Here is a 23,711-nt window from a genome sequence, read left to right as displayed (position 1 = left end):
TAGATTATTTTGTAGTGTGAAGATCATTTTTCCACTGTTTACCTGGTGATCATGGCGACAAAAGATAAAACGATTGCTGCTGTGGTAACTTTTCAGAGCAGTAAAATCCCTCCCTATCATTTAGGCGTCCGATAAGCCGCCTAACTCACAGATCTGTTTCTCAAACCGACTTTTCTGGACTGAGTTTCATCATCTTTGAAAAAACGTGCTCCCATCAGATAAAGCGTCTTGACCCAATCACACCAACCTCCAACACAGGTTTATCCCAGCTCGGTGCATCAGTTTTAAACAGAGAACAAAGTTGATTGAGAATCTAATGGGAATGTTTATTCTAGGTGTTCACACCAGGGGTCTTATTTTTAGTCTTGTCCATCATTTCTGTCTCTGATGACACAAGAAACGGTCAGACAGGTTGTAAACAAGCCAATCTGAGGGTTTATTTACAACCCGTCTGATCACTTGGCTTCTCCTGTTCTTACTACAGGAGGAAACGATGCCAGTTCTATGAAAACAGACCTGGGTTGAACTAAACCAGTGGACCACGTGATGAAACACTGGTGTAAAATGGAGGCCACAGCTCTGCTTTACATATGGCTTCCATGTCTGCTGCTCACTCTCAGATATTAAGATCAAACGTGGACTCCCTGAAGTTGGAACACTAAAAGAGGCCAGATTCATATTACTAATTAACAAATTGATTTTCAGTTAATCACTGACTCATAAATAAAATCCTCCCTCAGCGTCTGAATCTAATCCGGTGTGAACTCGACGTGATCAAACAAGCGCAATCATAAACCATGCGAGTCGCAGCCACACCTGCCCACACCCACCTGACTATCATCCATCCATCTGTCCATGAATCCCTCTGCCTCTTCACCCACACATCCTCCACCCCATCCCTTCTAATCAATCACCTCCATCCAACCCCCCCCCCCCCCCCCCCCCCCCCGTCCTGTCCCGTCTCGTCCTCCTCACCGTGCACTCCATCTCCTCTGGCTCTGGTTTGATCTGTACAGAGGGCATGTCTGTCTCTCCCTCCTCCTCCTCCTCCTCCTCCTTTTCTTTCTTCTTCTTCTTCTTCACAGACTTTGTCGCCACTTCTTCTCGCTCCTCCTCGCCTGATTCCCCCTCGTCCTCCTTTGGCGGCCGAGGCCGGGTCACGGGCTCCTCCTCCTTCTCCTCCTCTTCCTTGACTGTAGGTGGCAGAGGTGATGACGATGGCAGCGATTGTTGCTGCTGTTGTTGTTGTTGTTGTTGTTGTTTTCGGGTCAGGGTGCTCTGCTTGGCCGGGCTCCTCTGCTTCTTCTGGGAGCCGACAGCATTCTTCTTCTGCTTAGGAGTCGACTGGCACTGAGGAGGAGAAGAAGAGACAGAAGGTGAGAAGAGGAAAGAAGGATTGACGGCATATTGGACAAGAAGGAAGGGGGGTTGAGGAAGGGAGGAGAGGAGGTGATAAGGGGGTAGTTGAGGAGGAAAAAGGGGGGTGGGGTCAAATGGCAGCAAGAAACAGGGGAAGAAGGGGGGAGTAAAGGGAGAGAAAAAGGTATTTTTAAAAAAGCCAAAACTTCCAGGCCAGGGGGAGAGGGTGAAAGGAGGGGACTTGTTAAAAGGGTTTGAAGACGCAAAGAAGGGGGAGAGGGGGGGCAACAGAAGAGGAAAGAAAATGTGAAAAACTGAGGAGAAAATTGAAGAGGACGGGGGAGGAGGAAGAGGGGTAGGAAGACAGGTAGGAGAGGAAGCAAGACAGGAAATGGCACGCCAGAGTTTGGAGGTAAGAAGGATTACCTCTGCTCAAGAAGCCTGCTAAAGAAAAACCCCCCTCTCAAAAATCTGCCAGAAGGCAGGGGGGGTTAAAAAAACACACACACACACACACACAAACACACACTCTGTTTAAAAAAGACAGAAAATTGAAGACAGAGAGAAGAGACAGAAAAGGACAAAAGACAAAGGCCTAATCCTGAGGCTGCTACTGAGGGAATGAGAGCGAAAGAGAAATAACAGAGTCACAGAGAAAGAGAGAGAGAGCAGGGAGGAGTAGCCGTGAACTGACCCCTCCCTCCCTTTCAGTGGCAGGCAGACACACCCTTTTCTGGAAGCTGAACGAAAGACACACACACACACTCTGACAGAGAGAGAGAGAGAGAGAGAGAGAGAGAGAGAGGTGTGGGGAGTGCCAAGGCAGAGGGACTCAACACACACTCCCAGTAAGGCGCACACCCCTTCTCTTCTTTTCTGTCTCCATTTTCCCTCCATGTCCACTTCCTTTCTCACACTTTTTAAATTTCTACCGCTACGAGATTTACGAGAACTGCAAAAAAAAAAAAAAAAAAAAACAGTGTAAGAACTTTTTAATAGCAGTAAATCATCTACTTGAACACCTGAGCCTCGGTATAATTTGACCTAAATATTTGGCGCTGCTTTTCATCTGTAATGCGTCGAAGCTGACGAGGAAACACCCGGACCAACTCTTTTCTCAGGACCTTAGTATGAGCGTCATTTAACACAAAGTTTTCAAAGTGTTGTTGAAATATAAGACACAACACAAGAACTTTGTCTCATTAATTTTCTACCTCTGGCAAAATTATGCTTTAAATCAGAAACGTTCAGATTCCTGGGTGATGTCTAAAAATGTGTTAAACAATCTGAATCTCACAGATATTCCAAATAAGGAGAAAAGAAGCATGTTCTCATATTTGTGATGGTGGAACCAGAGAACTTTGGACATTTTACCCTGCTGTTCTGTTGATTAATTAATTGATAAATTGTTGATTAATTGAATTTATTTTAATCATTGATTACATTTATTTCAAACGTTCATTGCTCCCATTGTAACACACCCAGTCTCACAGTTTTCAAACCACTGAGTGGAAGTTAGAAAAAAAAGGTAACTTCCCCTCCTCTTCTCCTGTTCTTTCTTTTTTCTTCCCCTCTGAGCTCAGTTGTTTGCTGATGCGGTCACACAGTCGACGTCTCAGTGGAATTTTTTTTGCGTTGTGGTTTTAAAATGAAATCCGACTTTGTGAGATCTGTACAACCGAACACGATGAAACACAAGCTGAAACATCTTGTTGCGTTTCCCACTGAAAGTGATTGCGCGATTGAACCCGCACACACCACAGGACACACTGAGACAGGCCAATGGGATGATCCGGCGCGGCTTAGTTTCGATCGTGTCATCCAGGCAGTGTGAGGAGACATCACACCTACGCTACTGACTCTCAAATACACAAAACAAGCTTTCTGCTTTTCTACTTCCTGTCTGCGGTGGGGTCCCTGGGTACGCCCCAATGTTTAATGGGAAATGCAGTGTTATGTAACCTAAAATCAACTGTATACTGTCAGTATGAGGAGCATTAGCTGTACATGAGCATCTATGAATTAATAAGCGAAGCCCAGCTCACTGTATTAGCCTGTATTAGCCCAAATGAACTGAGGTGTTTTAACAGTAACAGTGATTGGAAAAATAAATATACAAATAATATTCACAACAGCATAATATGCCTCTGGTGTGTGTTCCCCTTTAAGGTTCTGAAAGGAAATAATAATAATAATAGTTGTAAAAGGAGCATTTGTATGAGGTCACAGTAATAAAATGTCGCCCAGTCTGCAGCAGTTCTTTTTTTTTTTTTATAAACCACAGGTGCTTTCACCAGATTTCTAATGTTTTACTAACACACAGCTGTTGATTTACGAACATGGTCTGTGATTAATAAAGTGCAAAAAAAAAAAAAAAATCTTTCACATTTTGTTCCACCTCTGCGTCAGTGTATCAGCCGTGAGCTTCTCTGTTTTATTAACCTGTGTGGTTAAAAAATTACAAATGAACTAAAACTCGAGTCTTTTTTTTTTGCCGATTTTCTTTCTTTCTTCATCACAAATCGAGCACCGAGGGAATCTGTGAAGTAAAAATCTCCTGTCAGTGGATTTTCCTACGGTAACACAAACAAGTATTCTTGTTTATTATTTTTGTTTACAGCGTTTTGTTCTGTTTGTGACTGTGGACACGGACTGTGTGTCGCTCACTGGGCAGACTGACATGTGACCCGGCTCCAGTGGATTCCACAGTGAGGTGGGGCCTCAGCCAATCAGCCTGGGTGTGGCTGCAAGCACCACCCCTCCCACACACACACACACACACATACACACACACACTCATGCAGAGGGCACACACTGGAATCTCAGTCCCATTGTGAGTGGACAGAGCCCCCTCTGTGTGTCTAAACAAAGGTAAAGGCAGCTTGATGCCACACCTTCCCTCCAGCTGGCAACCCTCACACAGCCAGGGTCTTAAATTACATCAAACTCACTCCCTGATACTTTTAAAAGTATCTTCTACTTTATATGGCTCCACTTCATGGGTCTTTTTAATTTGTATACGAGGCCAGAGAGAGACCATGTGACATGTTTGGTTATTTTTAACGCTGCTACAGTTGAATCTAAGAGCAGCAAACGTCCAGAGATCTTAAACACTGAGGGTTTTTTTCTGAGCTTCTACGTCTGCCACTTTGCACCAACCTTCAACAATGACAGAGAGAAAAATCCATCAGAGAAAGTGAAACTGAGTCTGATTTTTACACCAAATAGACCAGAATGCACTGCTGCTTTTTTCCTGTTGTAAGGAAGTATGTTTACTTGGTGTAAAAGTTGTATGTAGGTGTATACAAAGTTAAGAAGATGACAATGTTAAGTGTGGAGAAAACAGGAAACTGTGCAAACCTAGTGTGGATTCTAAGAATGAACAGGTTGTGCAGATAAAGACTGACAATGTCATCCCTTCATCTTTTCTTTTCAACTTGTTCCAGCGTTTTGTCTCGAAACTAATGTGCTCTTCTCTGATGGCCCTGCTATCATCTGTTCTCTTCTGTGATTGGCCACTTCTCACCTTGTTGAACCTGTCCATTCAGTTCTGTGGAGACAGTGTGAATGAAAATACAGCTGAATTTACAACCCACAGAAAAAATGTAAACAATTATTGTCTGTTTCTGGTCACAGGGTGGGACTCGAAGAGGCGCTTTTACTCGCCTCATTAAGCCCGATCACATTCTTTCTCCGACATTTTCATGTCCAGAGTGAAGAAGTTTGTGGAAGGATTCCTGCAAATGATCAATCAGATTTGGTGCTCTACAGCCAGACATGACACAAAGCACTTCTTTTAGCCGAGAAACCACCGTATTGTTTACATTTTTAGGTACGTGTCAGACAATCTTGAGGAGGGAGGATTTGTTATTGTCTGTTGGAAAGAGCTGAAGGCTGCAGACGGCACAGCTGAAGGGCAAAACTCCACCAGTCAAACACATTCCCTCAATTCCAGCTTCACACTGAAATTTAACAGAATCTTTTTCCAACCTCACGATTCTGCTTAGATTCTGATTAGTTTTACACTAATAACAACAGAAAGCTTCCTCCCCTACAGGTGGAGGGTGGAGAGGAAATTTTTGTCCACTGTGAATCACCTTTGCCATCCATTGTTACTAGAAACGCAGTAGAACCTTTTTACTGTGTGTGCACAGAGTTGAGCATAAAGCTGTTGAAAAGTATTTTGGATTGGAAGGGTTACACACTGTAGCCAGACCTGGATCCAACAGGATTTGCAAATAATTCTTTGGTGTTTGTTTTAACCTAATCTGGAGCTCCAGCTGGGTGGAGCTCAGTGCTCCAGGACAGTTCAGACTGAACCGTGTGAGCAGTAAATCACAGAAAAAACACACTAAATTGAAATGTTAAGATGTCTGGAGTTTGTGAAGTTGCGCTTCAGCTTATAAACCACACCCAGTCAATCCACGTCGAACAGAGTGAAGCAAACACTGAGAATCTTTTGCAAATCCAGCTTGATCCACATCTGCTGGCAAACGAGGCAGTCAAGGGGAAGGAGTACAGTGAGGGGGGGTCAGGAGTGTGTGTGTGGAAAGCAGCACTAACGAGTAGTGATAGTGAGAGACCGTGTGAGTGCGTATGCGCATGTTGTGTGTGTGTGTAAACGAGGAGTGACAAGAGTATGTGCGTGTGTGTGTGTGTGTGTGTGCCTCCCCCCGGAGGAGGGGTCCCACTGTGGAGTTCCAGGAATAAAAAAAAAAAAAGGGTGGGGTGGGTGTGACCCTTTCAGCCTCTGATCCCACCACAGGAAGTCAGGGTGGGGGTGGAGAGGGAAGAGGAAGATTGGGAAAAAAAAGACAGACAGACAGACAGAGAGAGAGAGAGAGACAGGACTTTTTGACTGAAGGGGTGTCACTGCTGAGTCGAGGGATCAGCGAACCTTTCCGTGACCCGGCCACAGTTACACTACATTCAAAGCTGTGCGCCAACATAATCAGATGAGGGCGTATGCAAGCAGCAAACTCACAACATCACAGCAGCCACGGTGGATCGCTTACTTTGTTTACAAGTTCCAAATACATGTAAACAAATAACCAAAAAAAAAAAAAGTCTGCTCTAAAGGTGCGTTCATCAGATGTTAGAGCTGACCCGGCTGCACGTAGCACTGCATTACAAGTCCGTGCAAACACGTGGATGTCAGCAGACACAAATTCGCTCTGAGTGGTGCAGACTGAAGTGAACATGCGTTGAAAATGTTTCAACTTGAGCATAAAATTCGTGGCTATTTCAAAGCTGCATGACTCCACTTGTGGTCTTCTTTCTTTCGACTTTGATTAGTCAAAAGAAAGAATAAGAATAAGATCAATCAATGCTACAAATAATCATTAGTCATAGACCTAAACATCACAATAAGGAGACGCCAGTAACTGTACAGAGGCCACACATTTTTGAGGAAATAACTGAGTGACTGTATGTTTTTTTGGGGGGGTTGGATTTGTGATAGAGTCGTTCTGTCGCCGTCCACTGGAAGATCTGTCTCTGGGCTTCAAACAGGCCAATCTGAACATTTTTAAAATCTATTTTTATCCAGTGAAGGCTGACTGAGCGTGAACTGAACGCTCTGCTTCATCCTCATACGGTCCCACACATTCACACCCGCTCAGAACAACCAGTCTGTTACTGCAAAGCTGTGGGGAGCTGAGGAGAAGAGTCATGTGACAGCGTTTCTGGGGTGGGGGGTGTCGTTTACTTTCTGTGTCTCGGTCTGGGATTCAAAGATTCAAAGCAGTACTCAAATCCTGTCACTACCTCCTGGAATTCAAAGCAAGATACATTCAGATCATCTGCTACAGCAAATGCAAACGCTTTAACGGGAAATGAAAATATCTTTGAGTTTTGCTTTTCTCATGAGGGACAGTGAAAGGAGATAGACAGGGACCTGACAGGAGGGGTGCTGGAGGAACCTGCTGCAAAAAGTGACCACTTCCCAAATGTCTTTGCTTTGTATGCAAACAGAAATGAGTACACTAAAAAAAATAAAGGTTAACGGCAAACTCAGGTTCGGTGTGTGTGGCTCCGTCCGTTTGTTTCGCTTTTCAATGCAGTTTCTATACTCGCGGAGTCATCTGACAACACAGATCTGTGATCTGTCAGTAGCAACACATGCATCATGTGATCACGTGTAGTGTCAGTAATCACACAGACAGTTGGGCGTGACAAAAAGCACTTAGCATAGTGTTCTTGAAAAGCTGGATTTTCAGAGGTAGAAGGTCCAAACAGACTGAACGTTCTTCAGAACTTTCAACATGAGGCGGAACGTCATCTCCATTTCTCCATAATGTAAAAATTACAAAGCCGTGAGAAAGACAAATAGCACATGAAAACTCACCGCTGCAATTTATAACCTTTGATGGTTTAAACCAGGTGTGAACAGGGCCTCTGGTTTCAGCAAAACAAGTATGAAATGTTGAATTAACTGCGGCTCATAAAAGCTTCAGGTTAACTCGTACTCATTCCCAAGCTGCCGCGTTGCAGATAAAATCATAATTTTATGATCACGATGTCGGCTAACACAATCATCATAAACACAGGTAAGAGACAACCGCTGTGCTGTGTAATTGGCTATAATGACACATGAAATGCAGGTTAATGCCAGGTGTGAACAGGGCCACAGGCCTGAAACAGAGACAAAAAGACTTTTTTTTTATTTAACTGGATTAATGTGAACACATTCTTTGACATTTTTCACCATTTTCTGACAGGTTTTCGAGATTAATCACAAAAAAAGACTTGAGTTTAAAATAAAGCCCCTTGATGAGCGTATTTTTTACAGTGTGTGAGAAAGAGAGAGAGGGTGGGACAGAGAGACTATCTGGGTCAGTGCTCTCCTCTCTGTCACTGCTCTGCTGCCTCTCTCCAAAGCCCTGAAGCCCTGTGTGTGTGTGTGCGCGCGCGCGCGTGTGTATGTGTGTGTGAGTGAGTGTGTTTTGGGTGGGGGGTGGGGGATTGCCCCAGTCAGCCACACTCTGTTCATGCCCCATAAGGGTACACACACACACACACACACACACACGTATGCAGACGTACACGTTTCACGCCTGGTTATGCCCACACCCATGGACGCACACACAGCAATTTTCCCAAGCTGTTCCAAAAAACCCTATCGAAGGTGAACGCATAAACTGGCACACGGCGTTCAGTCCTTTTCATCAGAAGTGCAGATGAAGATCATTTGGCTCCAGTTCTCCGTTTCTGTGTGTATTCTGCCTCGGTTTGACTCAGACTTTCCTTTTAAAATGCTATTATCTGACTCCGCAGCAGCAGCGGCTTCAGTTTGGGGTTCACTGCCATGTAAGAGAACACAATCAGCATGGAAGAGGAAGTAAGATAACCAAACTAAAGAGAAAAGCAGAAGGCTTTTTTTCCCCATAATGGCCGTCTCCTCATACTGCTGTGAGTTCGCCCTCAGTTCATCGCACCGTCTAACATCCTCCACACCGCCGACAGCATTGAGGTACAAACCAGTAATTTGTCAGTGCGCTGAATGCAAACGCGGTGAAAGCTCAGGTTCGGTCGCAGTGGGCGGTTACACATCTTCAGAAATGTTGTGGCATCTTTAGGATTATTTGGACACGTGTAGAGAGAAATAAAAGGCCAAAGACGGGGTTACAGAGTGACCATATCGTGGGAGCATAAACAGGTTTCCCAGTCAGTCCTTACACCAAACCAATCCTGTCCCGTGGTTACATGAAATCTTTGTTCATTTGCCACTCCTGAAGGCGTCGAAGCCCTGGAGCTGAGATCCCAGTAAAATAAACTCCCGTATTATTTCTGTGGTTGCCATGGTCACTGAAAAAGTTAAACCATCATCAGCTCAGACGGCAGCAGCAAACAGCTGCGCACGCTCACGAGAGCGGCAGTCGGCCGCCAGGTATACACTGGAAACAAAGAAGGCCACAGCAGCAGCCACTCACTGTCTGCACGTGTCTGCAGATGCACTCAGATGTTTCTTACTAACAAACTGCACTGAGCTGCACTGGAGCAGGCTTCCATTTACACACAGGACTAGTTCAAATGCAGGTCAGACAGGTGTGTGTCCTGCTGTCTACAGCTTCACTGCACCTCCAGTGAGGCTCATCGAAATCAAACATGGCTGTTATTCACGACACTTTGCCGACTGGTCAGCTGAATTCGGCCAATGAGCAGTCGTATGCTACCTGACAACTACTGAGACTTTAACCTCAGGCTAATTTTAAATTTAGTGAACGACTGCGCTGAAATACAGAATCGAATGAAACTTCAGAGAAGAGAAGAGAAGGTGGTGCAGATAAGTTGGGAGAGGGCAGGGAGGTCAGTTCCCATTGGTTTCCAGTTGAGGCTCCAAACATTGCACAACTCTTGTAACTGGAGTCCCTAACACACACACACACGCCCCTCCCCATATGGTCTCAGCCCTGAGAAGCAGGAGGACCCTCTTTAAGGGAAGGAGGCTACGAAGAAAACATATGAAAACCCAAAGTCAGTGTGTGTGTGTGTGTGTGTGTGTGTGTGTGTGCGTGTTTGTGTGTTCGAGCTATCAGGGTCTGAGGCTTTTGGCTCACAGTTACTTCATATAGACAAATTCACAAATGTACAAACACACACACACCCCTCTCTTTCTCACCCACTGCAAGTCTCTTTTTACTTTCCCCTCTTAACCACCCTCACTTTCTGTTTCTGTGTGTGTGTGTGTGTGTGTGTGTGTGTGTGTGTGTGTGTGTGTGTGTGTGTGTGTGTGTGTGTGTGTGCAGGGAAAGGGTGGGGCTTGGTTAATAAGTGACAGAGATGAGACAGGCGGTTGGGCGTTGGTGGAAGCTGGTTGGGTGCTAAAGGGTCATGCCACTAAAAATCTGTGTTAGTTCATGAACAACAACAACAAAAAGAAAAATGTAATCATTCTAAAAGTCCAGATTTTGGGACATATGAAGAGTATTCTTCAAAAAAGTCTTCAGGGAATTTGAACTTCAGCGGTGTAAGTCTAACAGGACTTCCTGTGTTTACCATCTTCACAGTTTTCTTATCACCTCAAACAGAAGAAACACATCAAGCAGCAGATATTCAGACCGAAAACACGCACAGAGCTGCGTTGGCGGGGGTGTGTTCAGGTGCTGGTGATATAATCGTGGTTCTATTTTCTTAAAGCAGAGTTATTTTGCTATCAAATATATTTAAAACAGTGTTTTTACTGATGTAGACATACTGTGGCCTAAGTATGAACCACGCAGCTGTATTATGTAAAAAGAGGAGTCTACAGCCTGGCAGCTCTGTGAGGCTCCATCAACATGGTAATGTGCTCACAGTGACTAATGTTAATATAGCTAAACTAACTTCGCTGTACTGATTCACCGACTAGACGAAAACATGAGGGATTATTTAAGTTATTTAAATTCATCCCAAGGGAAACATAAATGTGTTTCATGGAAATCCGTTTCACTCAAAAGCACATGTGCAATCCTCATGCTGGCGCTGAAAGTCAGGGGATCACCTCAGTCAGTAGCATTCATCCTCTGGGGACCATGAGTGTATGTGAAACATTTCACGGCAACCTATCTGTTGTTTGGTGAAACATGGCAAAGTGCAACAACTGAGTGGCACTGTCATGCTGCTAGTGTGGCTAAAAATGGAACGGAAACATACACAGATCTGTCTCAGTGTGGGACGAATCTCAAAAGACAAAACCCTGATTAGAAGTTTCCTACTTTTGATTTTTCCAACAAGAAGAGTTAATGCCACAATCTGGCTCTTAAAGCTGTAACTAAACATTTCAAAGACTAGATATCAGAAGTTATTTATTCAACATATTAATAACAGTCAGTCCAAACAGAGTCGGCGTGTTAGTGATGATGATAACGATGACGATGTTGCATTGCAGCAGAAGTTGACTCTGTGTTTTTTGAGTTAACCCTCTCAGAAAAGCTGCCGTGTCTCCACAGTGGTCTCACTGAACAGGAAGACGAGGCTGCGTCTTAAGACACAGTGCTGACGTCTGTCTGAACACAGCCTTACAAATTGATTATCACAACATGTTCTTGCTCAACAGATAACACATTCCTCCCATGTGATTTTCACTCATTCATCCCCCTGTGTATATGTTGCATGCAACTGCCCACCATGTTGCTGTGCGCCTGAGGCTCACTGTACCAAGCAGAGCCATCTCTGCTCTATATTGTCCTGCAAGGAGGGGAGAGGCGAGGGGAACCGATGTGGTGACACTGAGGCAGAAAACAGCATTAAAAGGAGGCAGGAGCAATATAGAGGACAGAAAGAGATGAAAGAGGGATGGGGTGAGGTGAAGAGGAAGCAGGAGAAAACTAAAAACTACAGAAGTTAGAAAAGAAAAACATAGAGAGGAAAGAGAAAAATATTCTCTCACACTCTCTTGTGCACAGCTGTGACCTTACATGTCTATGTCTTCCTCCTCCTCCTTATTTAACCCATACCACACTCTCTCTCCAGCATGTCTCTCCTCTTCATAACCCTCCCACAATCCTTTACTGTCCCACCTCAGCTCTGTTTTTAATGTTGATTACACACATCAATTCCTAATGCGCTCAGAAAAATAAAAAATATCTGAAGCAGAAAGAGAGGCAGCCAGTGCAGAGGGGGAGAGAGGTGACCTGTTATCATGACATGCAAACACACACACACACACACACAAAGCAGCAACTACACGTCTACTTCTGCTTCACACTGTGGCAGAGAAGATAAACTTGTCTCCGTCCCCGACCACTCCTTGACACTTCCACTCTCTCCACCCTTACTTCAGCTAATCAGAGACCACTGCCTCTTAAAGGGCCATGGTCCTCCTCTCTGAGGAGCCTCTGACGCTCACCCAAGGAACAGCGCGACGTGAAGTCTTTGATTCACGCACACATTGAAATTTAAGACGTGATGAGTGTCCATGAGCCCAGGTCACCGCAGACACTGATCTTGACAAATCAGTTTGTTAAGGCGAGGTCAGGAGTGTAATTAACAAGACCTGAGTGACACTGCAAGAGTCCACTACAGTGTCCTAATCAAGAGACTGGGGACGGTTGCTGATGAATTTTTTTTTGTTGATCGACCGAACAATTACTCGACTGATTGTTTCAGCTCTTGTTAAACAAGAGTATTTTTAACAAAAGAGACAGAAAGAGTCCACACAGGAAAGAAAAGGTGAAACTAAAAAGCCACCTCATCCTCTTTACACGACAGTTGCTTAATGTACCAGAAATGAAAGAAATAACGGAACTGTCCCATCACAAGGCCTCAGCAGTGAGAAAAACAAATGTCTCAGCAAGAACATTGGACGGACTTTTGTACCTCTGAGTAAAGTATGGAGAAGGGTCTTATGGAGACTCAGGTGCAGGATTAAATTCAAACCTACACCATTAATCTCAAAGATGTTTCACAAATTTTCTACAATGACACGATTCTCTCTCTCTTTCTGTCACACTCTCTCTCTCTCTCTCTCTATCTCTCTCTCTCTCTCACACACACTCACACACACACACACACACACACACACACACACACACACACACTCACACACTTGTCTTATCTAACCTCAGAGCTTTGATCGAAGTGCAAAGACAGTTAAAACAACAGCTGACGACTGCCTGTCAGGCCCCGACAACAGGAAGGACGAGTCAACACTGGCCAAACAGAGGTGTTTACTGGCCACGGAGTCAAAGGTCACTGCTGTTGTGCGATACTGTCTGTCATGCAGAGGTCATGAAAAAAAAAAGAAGAAAGTGAGAAGCTGAAGATAAGTTAGAAAATTTGGACAAGTAGAGTGAGACAATGGACGAGTCAGAGATTAGGAGGTTCAAATGACTCCACATTTTTTAGCTGGGTACATAAACAATTTCACAGAAAATTAAAGAAACCTATTTTAAAAACCATTTTCTATCAGGTGGGAGCATCGCAACTAATTAAATAATAACTTTCATGTACGTGGCCAAAAACGCATAAAAACTCAGGAATTTTCTTTTAACCCATTCTGCCTGAACACACCGTTTTATGGTAATTTGGGTTTTCCATTTTCATTCCTTTCTTCTTTTCCTTTTTGTGCGGTTTCTTGAATGCACATGCTTTTAGCACCTTCCTGTTTTGTTCTCTGTCATTATTAAAACAGCATCAGATGGACTGTTTTCACTGTTTTCATTGATTTCATTGGTTGAGTGTTTTTTCTGCATTTAGTTGCCGCTGTGACTGTTTTGTTTGGTGTTTTTTTTTTTTACATGACACAATATAATAAACTTGAAAATGTCCAGACATATGTTTAAACATGCACTAATACAGGAGCATTGGTATCAGTGCAAACATAAAAATGCCAGTGTTGATTTTGTGTCTTTTTTTTTTTTTTCAGACAATATTGACCAATATCATATGTTTGACATATGAGCACTGGATTTATAAATCCACTTCTGTCCACAGAGTCTCAGTCACATCAGACATCGTTACGGTTTGACATTCCTGGGCAAAAACTTTCAGGTTCATGAAGAAAATGCTGCAGGGACAACGGAGGAATTACTGAGGAATCCTGTAACGCTGGTTCACTGTCAGGTTCATATTTACCGTAAAATAACACAGACACTTCATGGACAAAGACATTAAAAACAAACAGCACTAATGCAAATACTGCAGCACAGATGGGTCGTATGAGGTTACCTTCAGCTCTATATACTGTGCTGTGGACTGTATACCTTTTCATTCAAAATATCTAGTGCTTTAGCTGCCAGTTTCTGGAAACAAGGCTGATGAAAACAAACCAAAGACCGAACCAAACAGAAAATGTGCAATAAAACAAAATTTAAATAAGAGCTAAAAGAGGCTGAAAAGCTCCGTAAAGCTGCTGAAATGTGGGATATTTCATCGCTGTGACCGTCATTTTTCAAATTAAACCGATTTCATCTGTTGTTGATATATACAAACATTGAAAAGTGGGGCTTTTAAATCGTCTATTACCACATGTTCATTATTAATCCCAGTTGTTTAGTTTCAGCTCGTGGCCACTGCTGCGCTTTGTTGATGCAGTTTGTCAGTGTTTGCCAGATGTTACCGTGATTTTCCAGGCTGGATTTTTTTTATTTAAATTTTTTTTACTCTTGCTGTTTAGACTTGGATTATTTGGTCTCCTCTGGTGCTCCGCTAGTTGACTCATGTTGCTGCTGATTGGCTCTTTTATGGCTGACAGATGCTGCTAACTGGCCACCAGCCAAATATGACCCATCTCTACAGAAGTGTTTGTAACTGCAATTTAGTAATTTCACATTTAGAGCTCTCTATAATATTGTTTACATTCTGGTGTCTACCTTAATCTGGACCCAAAACACAGTGACATGTTATTGCATTGTCATTTTTTAGAAATGTTGGTCAGAAAAAAAAAAAAAAACACAAACACACACTGTGTAGATGCAGCGGAGTGCAGAGAAGAACTGGGTGTGTCTCCATCTGGCTGGCAGAGAGGGAGAGAGAGAGAGAAAGAGAGAACAAGTGAGAGAGAGACCTAGAAAGAGAGCAGGAGAAGGCAAGCAATAAGCTGCGTAGCTGTTATCACACCACACCCTGCTGACGCAAAGCCGGCCACCACTTCCCTACTTTATCCATACACACACACACACACAGTAGACAAAATTAGTGTACTCGGCACAAAGTTATACACATTATTACCACAACATGCACTACATGCACAAACTCACACCCATGTGCCCAAACCACTGAGGTCAGAGCACTTCTCTAACAGCTCACACTGAATTCAAGGTACACTAATCGGCAGGAACTAACCTCAAACATGAGTGAGTGTGTACACACACACACACACAAACACATTTACTTTGTGAAGCAATGATAACATGTCTCCTATCTGTCAGACAGTCGGAGCACATGCCGTTAAAAACAAAAGTGAAAGTTGTTCCATCTGCATTAACAGCCCCTAAAATATGACTCCTACAACTGTTTTCTTTTTTTATATTAACATAATTGGACAAAATGCAAACATGAGAGAGACGCGAGGACCCACAGCAAAGGTCTTCATGGGTCCTCTCAGTTCCTCTCATGCGAGACCTGACCCAGGACCAGAGTCACTCCAGGTCAAAAGGCCAGACAGGCCCACAATACGCTTTAAACTAGCTTGTACAATGTGTTATCCAACCATGTTTAAAAGGAAACATGTTTAACATGTTCTGAAAGGCCACTCAGGAAAAAATAATCTGTCTGGGGAAAAAAAAGCCAAATTATTGTTAGAGGTTTCTACACATGCAGTAAAAGTACCAATAACTACCAAACCACAGAAGTAGTTTGCTAGTTATTGGTTACTTTGCTGTAATCAAACTACACGTACGTTGGACCCGACAGAATCACTTCACAGGCTTTACAGTCGATTTACTGATCAGAGTCAATGTGCAGAACTTGTATCCGTCACTTTGTTAGTTTGTCGTTGGCACAGGAGGGCTCACACTGTTACAGAAGTCACTTTCAGACACCACACAAATGAACAGGCTGAAAGACCATTTGCTTAAACAGTTTCAGACCAGCTCAGCAGGTCCACGACACCTTGCTTGCTCAACACCAAATATGTTTTGCCAAAGGGGGTTTCTCTACATGAAAACGTAGAAGTGCACTTCAGCTTAGGTGGAAGAATGTGCCATTAGCTGAGTGCACACATTTTCATTTTTTTTTAATGAGGTGAACCTCATCGGTTTGGTTCAGTTTCATTTCTGTTGCACCAGGTTAAGCTCTGTTAAGATGCTATCAGCTACGTTAGCCAGTAGATTTGTTTACAAAATTAGAGACATGGTGTCGATGAGGAGACAAAGTGTGTAAGGTCACTCATATCAATGGGTTACAGAAACACAAGGCAGCATTTTATTTAACACACATTTCACTATTTCAAACATCTCAAGATCAAAATAGGCAAGACTGAGCTTGTGAGAATGTCCACACCGAGCTCTGTCCATCACAACAATGACAATACTAAGTGATGCCAGCTTGGACAGTGAGGAACCTGAGATTGCCCCTGAATGTTGAACTAACACTCTCAACAAACATGGCAGCAGTAATCAAAATCAGGAGGACTGGTCTCTTCCTTACAAAGGAGACAGCCCACGTGTTGACCCAGGGTATGTCAGCTGTCACCTGGACTATTGCAACTCCACCTGCCACCAGACCCCTGCAGCTAGTCCAGAATGCTGATGCGAGCCTGGCGTCGAACCCCCAAAAGGGCTCATCTTCTCTGTTTGCCCCACCCGGGGTTTCTGTTGTGGCTCAACACTGGTGGTAGACCACAGGAAAGTGAAGTGAACTACTCCTTCCTCTCTGTTACTACACGACTCTACGACCATGCAGATGCTCTGACCCTGCAAAGGTAGGACCAGCTCCCCTCTGAAGTTAAAACAGCACAGTAACCAGAGTCTGAAAACCCCACCTTTCAGATAACAAATCAAACTCATATTGCAGCACTTACAACTAATTAATACACAGAACAAAACAAATCAAAAAACTTGTACTGTAGCTCTCTGAACACGCTTTTAGTTGGTTGAGTGAGATGCACTCAGTGCATTTCACTGAAGATAAACAGCACCACCTTTGATTTCATCAGCCTGTAAAGTCTGCATAAAGAAAACACACAGGTACTGAAACGCACAGTAAAGTTGTTCTCTAAAATGTTTTTTAGAAAAGCAGCAAATGGGGAAATGCTGTGTTTCTCCTGCTCGTAATTAAGTGCAGAGCAGTGTCTTGAAAACAAACACAAAAGATGCAACCTGACAGATTTAATACTTTCACTTTTCTCAGTCCAAACAAATGTTGTCATTATTTAGTCACAGAACTAAAACACACCACCCAGAGTTTCTTGTTAGCCTGTCTGTCCTGGGGATCTTTTGTTTACGGTAACGTAACAGAGGAAGAAATTTTAATCAGGATTGGTGGCGCAAATATATCACATCACCACTCTGAGTGTACTGAGTCTTTTGTTTTCATATGTGCGATTATCCCCTGTATAATATGATCAGCTGACCTCCGTCACCTTTAACCCCGTTTCCAATTCCGATTCAATCTCATGTGGCTGCACCAGAGTGAAAGTAAAGATGAATACTTCCAAAACATCAAGATACCGTGGGAGATCGATATCATTTTCCATAGAAATCTGTGTGTGTGTGTTCATGTTAGAGAGACTTTACTATTTGATCATCACCCTCTCTCTCTCTCCCTGTCATCAGCCCTGCTCTCTGTCTCTCTGTCATTGCGATAACCTGTGTCTCTTATTACACACAATTTCAGACACACCCTGCCCACCTCAACCTCCAACCACCCTCCACCCACCGCCCACCCCCTTCCCTCGCTAACTTCCTCCTTCTCTCCCTCCCCCCACCCCCTCTTTCCCCTCCCACGTCCCCTTTTCTTTTCATTGTGGCCGTTTTGGCAGAGCGGCCACGGTTGCCATGGCGACGGGATTCTTTTCCCCCCGTTAATGACTGTGGCGTGGTTGGTAGGGGGTCACTCTCCGCCGCCGCCACCACCACATCAGGCCCTAATCTGAGGTGACGCGGCCAATATCCTCATACACACACGCTCACACACACACACACACACACACACACACAAGTGCGTCAACACGGGCATGCACTTTGGCATGCAGCAAACATTCACAGGAGCCCACTGAGAAGAATGTGTGTGTACAAGGGCACACAGACACACACAGATGCACACAGACACACAAATATACACATATACACCCATAGGCCCCTCCCCTCACCACCCTCCCACCACACCACACACACACACACTCATTCACATAAGTCACAGTCACACATTCCCACTAGACGCACACATTCAGCAACACTCAGCCCTCCAATAATGAACCTACACACACACACACACACATGCGCGCGCACTGTTCCTCTCCCTTGAACATCCAGTACCAAAGCGTCTCCTCTCTCTTTGCTAACCAGAGGATGGCTGGTGAATTCTGTTTGTTGAGTATTAACTCCTGACATAAACATCAGGCTCCCTTTCCTACAGTTTTAGTTAAATCTGCTTTAGGGTGTGGTCCAAGAATCCAAAGAGCCACCAACATTATATTATGGCAGCTATATGTAATGGTACATGAGGGCTGAATATTACCTGCATAATAGCTGAATTAGTTTCAGGTAACTTCACCAACATCAGCTGGAAAATCCCTCCAATTTAAATAAACATAAGGAGCTGTGGTAGTGATGGTGAAGTATTCTTTCATGTCCCAGAGAGGTGATTAAATTGGGACTCCAACTTCCAACTATTTTCATTATCAATTATTCTGCTGTTTATCTTAATGATTAATTGTTTGGTCTATAAAATGTCAGAAACTGGATTATTAAAATAGTTGCCAATTTAATTTTCTGTCAATCATCTAATCAATTAGCAACTAACTGACTAATCGTTGCAGCTCTAGATTAAATCTGTGAAGGCTGGTTGGTAATAGAGCCATGAATTACAAAGTCTCATCCAACACCAAATCACTGTACACTGCCGTTTATAAAACTATTACACTTCATTTCAAAAAATGTGCACTTGCACACATTTGATTGGTCAATACAGAATGTTTGAGCAAGCTCCGACTTTTTTGCAGGATATTCCTGCATCAACTCCCTGACTGTGCCATCACAATGGTCTAATTAAAGTAAGTGAGTGACTTCGTTTCATATGCAGTTCTAAAGTCGATCTGATCTCCCCCTTGGTCAGTGTTGTCTAATATCTTGTTTCCACAAGAACTTAGCGAGGCCTACCGTGTAGCCATTGTGTTCAGACCGACTTAAGCTCGGAGTGAAAAAAATTTAGCTCATGTGGGAAGTCTAATGACGGAGTGGGAGAGCCACCGCACCAAGCTCTGCCAAGAAAACACAGAGTCACTCAGAAAAACATAGAAAAAAAGTCTGAAAAATCTTAGCACCAAGGATACACAAGTTCTAAGTTCAGATTATTATGTTGTATTCATCACCCAAACTTTCCTCCTACTGTTGCTACAGGTGACATTTTCTTGCGGTGTGCCTGAAAAACCTGTTGTAGTGATCAACTGTTAGACCAACATGCTGCTGACACAGTTCAGAAAGTTAACATCACAGACTTTTACAGAGTAATTACACCTTATCAATGCGACTATTCTATTTTTTGATCCATATCAATCATTTCAACTAATTGTTTATTCTTGGCTCTGTGTAATAATTATGATATACACATACACACCAGTACACAATCCAAGTTCCAGGTTAAAGTCACACTTCCCCTGATCTAATCTCCAGATGCAGTGTGTGTGTGTGTGTGTGTGTGTGTGTGTGTGTGTGTGTGTGTGTGTGTGTGTGTGTGTGTGTGTGTGTGTGTGTGTGTGTGTGTGTGTGTGTGTGTGTGTGTGTGTGTGTGTGCGTGCGTGTTCATACATATAATTACCTGTGAGGATTCTTTGGAAGTGCAGCACGCTGCCAGGAAACTTTGCAAGCTTCCAATCTACCACAGCAGAATTCACACTCTACACACATTCCTGCTGCGTTCGATTTACAGTTTGTAAGCAGGTCTACTAGTGCGTTTGAGTTTAGCAAATGCCAAAACTGTAAGCTTCCAACCAAGGCTGCAAATACCTTTGGAAAAAGGAATAATACTCAACTGCAAGAATGGACTGAAATATTTTGGGCCGTCAGCATTTTGTAAAAGGAAAGAAAATCTCAAAACGGATATTAACTCTTTGGCTCGGAGCTCTTAAACAAGGTTGGATTCATGTGGCTGGATAGTTTACAAACACAGCACTGATATAGCACAGAAACGCATTATCAACACATGACTGAAATCCGTATTTATCTCATGCAGAATGTGAGTGGAGGGCAAGCAGAGGGGGACTGATGCAGGGGGAGGAGAAGACAGACGAAAGCAGAAAGGAGGAGATGCTCGAGAACACAAGCGGGAAACAGAAATAGAAGAGACGTGAGCTGTTATAAACCACAGAGTCCTAACAAAGCCGTGCTTTCTGAAGCAGCAGCTCACATGACAAACTCTCAGCAGCTTCATGACCTTCAGATAAACTTAAACTCTGCTGCCACTATTAGAGCTGGTATTGTTTGCTGCAGAAGACTCAGGGCGTCAACTCCACAAACATCAGCCACACCACGCACCGTTAACAGCACTGACACACGCCACCACCATAAAAACCAGCCAGCCAACCCAATGATAAACTGTCAGAAGTGGAGCAGCCAGTTAGCCAGAGAAAGGCTCACCAGTCAGCTTTCGTACACAAACATGATCATGATGTGTTTTGAGATAAATGCTAAGTTTAGCAATTTACTCACATTGACAATGCAAACATGCTAATGTTTTAGCAGTCATAATGTTAACCATGGTTACCATCTTATTTTAGCAGGGTAGCAGGCTAACATTTACTAATTAGGACTAAACACAGCACAGGTCTGATGGGAATTAACTGGTCATAAAAGACAAATTAAAATTTTAACCTGATGTTAGACAAACAGCTTTCAACTCCACTGTGTTCGGGTCGGAAAACTGAAAGACAGATATCTCAAAATCTCAGCCAAAAGAAAAAAAAAAAAAAAATCCATCCTGATTAATCTTCAGTTGTGGACCATAGGGTTTTGTGTGAACTCCAGTGACCACACTCCGGGTCACAGGTAAATACTGTGACCAGCAGTCTGGTATGTAGGGTCAAGCGCATGTTGAATGTGTGTTATCCTTTGTCATGCATGGAATTTCTGCATAAAAGTGCACTTTCACACTCAGTCAATGAGTAAACTGGTTACTCAGTCACTCACTGCACCAGTAAACAAGCCTGTGAGCTAAACAATATTCATCAAACAGCTGAACAAGACAGTAAACGACAGCCAACAATCAATGAAATGGTCAGAAAACAACTCAGCTTGTAAACGAGCAGGTCAGCCAACCAACTTAATCTAATCTTTAAATCCACGCAGAACCAGTCAGCCAGTTAACAGAAATGACGCTGATGCTGAGACGGACCACAGAGCTTGAGAAACCATGACCCAACAGAGCAAAGGAGGAGGGGAGAACCAGAACAACAGTAAAGACACAGCCAAGAGTTTCCAGTTCAATGTCACTTCCAGATGGTGTGATTGTGTAGAATGTAGTAGTGAAAAATAAGGAGGAGGAGGAGGAGGAGGCCTGCAATAGACAGAGCGGCAGTATGCCTCTTAGCCGTGTAGTGCTTCAGTCTGGACATCTTGTAACAGAGTCAAATAGTCCATCATGACTTGAACTGGATCCCATTTCCCCTAAAACTGTTTAACAAAACGTGTGCCAAGAGTAGAACAAGGAACTATTTTGTGAACAGATCTGTTCACAAATACTGAACTTGTGTAGCAACACTCTGAGTTCGCATAAGACGCAGGACAGTTTATCTCACAACATGACTTTAAAACAGAGCAAATAAGCCCAGCAGATTTGAGCAATGTCCATTAATATTTCTCATTTTACTGGTGGAATCCAACCCACATGTCCGTGAGATGAAGCTGTGATTTGTTTGTCACCATGACTGTATTCACACTACACACTGGTGACAAGGTGACACAATTATTTTGGGGTTTTTTTCAGCTACATTTAACAGCAAAGACACTTCAGTCCAGGACTCAATTCTGTTCAAGGTTGTGAAGCAGATGAGAAACACTGTGTGATGGTGGCTCTTGCATGGACACACACTGCTTGATGCTTACTCTCGTTCGCTATGGTATTTATAGTAGGCAATCTTCAAATGTGTAGATGCTGAACTTAGAAACGGTGTCCAAGGTTGAATTTTTGGTATCATGACAGGAGAATCAGCCAGCTCCACTCTGTTCTGCCTTCACCATATAAACAGCGTTGTGTCTCTATAAATAGCCCAAAACCCTGGGGCAGGCCAGCCTTAGCAAGGCTGCCCAGCAAACACAGAAAAAAAAAAAAAACACAGTGGCACCACCAACAACTCTGATTCCCCCCCTGCACTGCTCTGCTGAATCCAAGGCAAGAAAGTCTGTCTAACCCCATGTCTAACATGTTCTCCTACATGAATAATGCAGACACAGTGTGGATCGGTCAGTGTTACGATGCATCATCCCCCCAGATTTGAACAAAGCTCAGACCAATCTTTAATGCAATGTATCTTCTGTCAAAACAGGAAGTTCCGCCCTCTTCCTTACCTACACTAACAGTACACAAAAGCACACAGATCCCCAAGCTTCGCACTCATATGTGAGCGATCCAGCATCTCATTCCAAAACCAACCATGGCCATTAATGCGCAGCCGCCACTCGCATCAGTTCCAGTTCAGCCCAAAGGTGTTGAAGTGGGTTGAGGTCAGTCAAGTTATTCCACCCTAGAAAGCTCAGAGAACCATTTCTTTATGGAGCTGGCTTTGTGCATGGGGACGCCGTCATGTTGAAAGAGGAAAGGGCTAAACACAAACTTTTGCTACAAAGTTGGAAGGACATTATTGTCTAAAACATAACAGAACGCTTCCTTTAATTGAAGCTAAAGGGCCAAACAACGAAACCACAAGCCACGAAAAACAGGCCCATTTGAAAAATGTGAACAGAGTTTGGTGCATACTAGCAAAATGTAACTTCCTGCCTGTTTTCATCCATGTGTGACTGCTGCCCTTCCAGCATCCCACCATACATTTAGCCACCTCACAAAACCCTCTATGAACCCAGGGGTTCATAGAGAAAGCTATAATGCAACTAAACCACTGAGAAGAACTCCAGCTGGTAATGGAAAGTGAAAGACTGTGATTTCACATGTTTTGTAATAAGGATGCTGCACCGGCTCATAACACGAGTTGGTGCTCATAACATTAGTACGCTACCATCATTACAGTATCAAAATGAAAAGATTAACACTACTGGCCTTTCACCATGTTAGTCAATTTAAACTACTGCTTTCCAACTGACTATATGTGTGTGTGTGTGTGTGTGTGTGTGTGTGTGTGTGTGTGTGTGTGTGTGTGTGTGTGTGTGTGTGTGTGTGTGTGTGTGTGATGGTATCTACCAAATTTCTGGCATCGTGACATCCCTGCTTTGTTAATGGCTCTAATGGAAGAGGCTTCTCTCAGTTGAAGCAAATGGTATTTTTAATTACTTTGCACCCTGCTGATGCTTTTTTTTTCCCACCTAAGAAACACCTTAAGCGAATTTGTCTTTTCATTGTTCCTCCTGTAACAAATGTTATGAACCCCAGAAAGACTCAAATGTCCAGGCTCTGTGACATGTCGCATTCCAGCCCTAGATCAAGTCTGGCATACGTTACGATGCACGCCATAACCCCACCCTGGATAGCATAAATGAAATGATGCGTCACTGATTGCACTTTTATTGTGTCAGTGTTTCTCTTTTGTTTTATCACACAATCTT

General features: G+C 43.5%; 1 protein-coding gene across 2 annotated transcripts in view; it reads right to left on the bottom strand.

The window, feature by feature from the left end:
• The window catches only part of klf8 (Kruppel-like factor 8), a 55,330-nt gene that overhangs the window by 25,375 nt on the left and 6,244 nt on the right, over positions 1-23,711 (bottom strand). For both annotated transcript variants that reach the window (XM_041051182.1, XM_041051183.1), the window contains exon 2: positions 976-1,350. In XM_041051182.1, coding sequence (XP_040907116.1) covers positions 976-1,350 — 375 coding nt within the window. The remainder of the gene's footprint in view (positions 1-975; positions 1,351-23,711) is intronic.

This window comes from Toxotes jaculatrix, chromosome 12 (genome assembly GCF_017976425.1).
Source record: "Toxotes jaculatrix isolate fToxJac2 chromosome 12, fToxJac2.pri, whole genome shotgun sequence".
NCBI classification, from domain to species: domain Eukaryota; kingdom Metazoa; phylum Chordata; class Actinopteri; family Toxotidae; genus Toxotes; species Toxotes jaculatrix.
The sequence above is the reverse complement of the archived record's forward strand: the minus strand, read 5'-3'. Positions and strand labels throughout refer to the sequence as shown.